The following is a 3,225-nucleotide window of genomic DNA, read 5'->3' as shown; positions in this document are numbered from 1 at the left end:
TAATGTTCAGTTAATATCCTCTAATGACCAGGTTGCTAACTGGTTTACAAAGCCAACAACTCGCAACATGCTATATCGGCTAAGATACAATCTAAACCTTGTCACGGTTAAGATTCAGTTGGAATGTAAGCATGGTACTTAATTAGAGATAACATAGCTTAAGTCAAATAATAGTTTATTGTATAGAAAAGATCCTAATACTTAGGATCTAGTGTAATCATCATCCTGTACATGGTATCTATATAAATGAGCATGAAAACCACAGCGTATTTTTGAGGCAAGTTATAATTGTTTTCTCTAGCTAGAATAGGTTTTGAGATGTCCATGAAGTTCAAATTAGGGCAACTCTTACACACATGTGACCCTTGTTATACAGTAAAAGCTGATTAAAGAACATTAGCAAAACAAGAAGATGAGGGAAGGAAGAAATTAATGAAAAGATGGAAAAAAGTTATTTAGTTCCATGCATGTAAGATCTTTAAATAGAAGGAAGAACAAAAAGACCAAAACGTCCTTGTATGCAAGGTATGTGAATGAATTAACTTAATAAGTTAATAGATCTAAATGCAGTTTTCAAGGGAGGGACAGATCAGAATGAAACTATGAAATAAAACCTTCAATAGAAAAAGATACCTTTAAGGATGAAAATCAAAGAAAATAACAAACCATAAGTACTATATATTTTGCAGGTTACTCTAAATATAAATACACACCATCCCAATGACCTTAAACTTACAGGTAAAAGAAAATTATACAACTTAATATCAGAAAACAAATAAAAAAAAACGAAGAAGCTCAAACTTAATTAGAAACCTATAGTTTAGAGGTCTTTGAATTCACAAACTAATTATAAAGCCTACATTGAAGGCTTTAGTGTCCTCAACTGCTGTACCTCATGATCATGCTCATCCTCAGTATCAAGACTCTGTGGTCTATACTTGTACCTCATTGCAACAAATAGATACACTATGAAATTAATCAAACTCAATATAGAAAGCAGCCAGTAGAACAGTTCCAAATGATTCCTATTTATGTTGTTCCCAGCCAACCAGCCTCCACTTTTTGTCCCCGCTTTAGTTGCGTGGTTAACAATCTTCACCATGATACTACTCATGAAATACCCGATTGCCATTGAGCTCCAAAGAAAGCAAGAAGAAATTGATTTGATAGACTTTGGTGCTTGAGAGTAGAAAAACTCAAGTAGTCCCACATACGTGAACATATCAGCTATACCAAAAACAAAATATTGGAATGATAACCAGAAAACACTAATGGGGAGTGGTTGAAGCACAGGAATTGCGTCCAGCATGTTGTGGTCTTTAGCTACGTCTTTTCGTTTCACTTCCATGATCCCTGCGATTGCCATGGATACTGAAGAGAGGATAAGACCTACTCCTACTCTTTGCAAGTAAGTTATCCCTGTAGGGATTCCAGTAAATTTGCGTAGTAATGGTACAATGATTTTGTCATAAATTGGAATTAAAACAACTAGGAAAGCTACAGGAATAATTGGGAGGGATGCTGGTGGCATATTAAACGATTTTGTGAGCTTGATGTCCATGGTGACTCCTTGTTGAACTGAGAACGTTTGGAGTTGCGCTAAGCAAAGTGTCATAATAATGCTACACAAGAATACTGGAATCATTGCTAGTAAGATTTTCGCATTTTCAACTTGTGTAACTCTGCAAAGCTTCCATGGACTTGAACCTGTGTTGTCAGATCGGATCGCTGCTTTATCTAGCCACCTACGTAATGAAAACCACTAATCATTTAGCTGAAAACTGAAGTAAGATCAAAACAATTAAAGAAATTAGATGCAAATTAAACTTAATTAACCTGTAAACATCTCTGTGAGGTAAGAATTCTTCATGAAGGCCAGCTTCTTTGTCCATTGGGATTTCATATAGTTCAGAAGGATCCTCAGGAAGTTGAAGGTTACTATTTCTAATCGCTGCAACATAAACCTGAAAAGTAAAACAAGATTAGGATTAATAAACGAATATATATAAGAGTTACAATGAATTAATCCTCCTAAAGTTCCGAAGAAACCTGTATGATTTCAGTAATGGCACTGCTTCCTTGCACAACATATATACGATACCACGGTAATCCACAAATCAAGATGATCCCACCCACGAACATGGCAATCATAGAAAGCCCGAATCCATAGTCAAAACCTTTGTTGTCTTGAACCCAAACAAAGCAAGTTAAGCTAACTGAACCCCCCAATACAATAGCTAGAAGCAACCAGTTAAAGAAGGTTGACATCGTTGTAGCTTCTTTAGGATCTTTTTCTTCAAACTGGTCTGCGCCATGCGATGGCAATGCAGCTTTTACACCCGCAGCACCAACAGCCATCAGGTAGATCGCAGAGAACAGCATCACAGCGTTTCCTCCGCTAAGTTTCGCACAGTTTGACGTTGGCAGAAAGATGTTGCAAAGGGGTGGTTGAAATTTTGGATAGTGAGCTTGTAAAGTTAGGAGTGCAAGTCCCTAATCATCGATCAAGAAAACTAATTCATCAGTACATGAAATGTTTCTTGTATGTCTTTGATTTTCTATGATTGTATATTATATGCATGCTTAATTACCAGAAATTCTACAAATGCTGCGATAAGAACAGTTCTGAATCGGCCAATATAGGCATCAGCAAAAACAGCCATAAGGATGGAAAGAATATAACCAGTTCCCATGTAGTTGGTAAGATGGTTTGCTGCGTCGGCTATGTCATAATGCATCACCGAATTGAAATATGTCACCAAGTTCACTGCCAATGCGAAAGTTGCCATGTTTTCAAACGCAAATGTTGCTGCAACACAACTTCATGCATTAGTAACAACTTTATTAATTTATATATATACATACACGTTTATAAAGACAAGAATTTGATTTACCTAATATGGCAAACGCAGCTCGCATTCCTCCATGGTTGTTCTTTGTAGCAGTTCTTCCTTTCCAATCCACTTTACCTTCAATGAGCACATCTTTTTCCTGAAAATTTTAAAATAAATGAACACAAACGGATTAGAATGCGTTGAAAATATGAAAATAAACAAGAAAGTATATCTGAGAATTACAGTGTCCATGACAACTAGGGTTCTTGGGTTCCTGATCAGACTTTTACAAGAAAGAATCAGAAGTTATGAGAATGGTGGAAGAACAGTTTTGGACCCTATATATATAGAATATGTATGTTGTGCTGCTTCCTTCTATTAAAATCTGAGT

At 36.1% G+C, this 3,225-nt stretch overlaps 1 protein-coding gene across 1 annotated transcript; it reads right to left on the bottom strand.

Moving 5' to 3' along the window:
- Positions 1 to 691: 691 nt before the first annotated feature.
- LOC145062489 (protein NRT1/ PTR FAMILY 4.6-like) lies at positions 692 to 2,803 on the bottom strand. The gene is made up of 4 exons (XM_079010088.1): positions 2,592 to 2,803; positions 2,050 to 2,493; positions 1,837 to 1,964; positions 692 to 1,745 (listed from the first exon to the last, which is right to left on the bottom strand). Exons 1-4 carry the CDS (start codon positions 2,787 to 2,789, stop codon positions 857 to 859), a joined length of 1,659 nt encoding a protein of 552 aa, XP_078866214.1. The 5' UTR covers positions 2,790 to 2,803; the 3' UTR covers positions 692 to 856.
- Between the last annotated feature and the right edge of the window lie 422 nt (positions 2,804 to 3,225).

This window comes from Lactuca serriola, chromosome 7, assembly GCF_051521515.1.
Source record: "Lactuca serriola cultivar US96UC23 chromosome 7, Lser_US96UC23_V15, whole genome shotgun sequence".
Classification (NCBI taxonomy): domain Eukaryota; kingdom Viridiplantae; phylum Streptophyta; class Magnoliopsida; order Asterales; family Asteraceae; genus Lactuca; species Lactuca serriola.
Note: the sequence above shows the minus strand (reverse complement) of the source record. Positions and strands in the feature narration are given on the sequence as shown.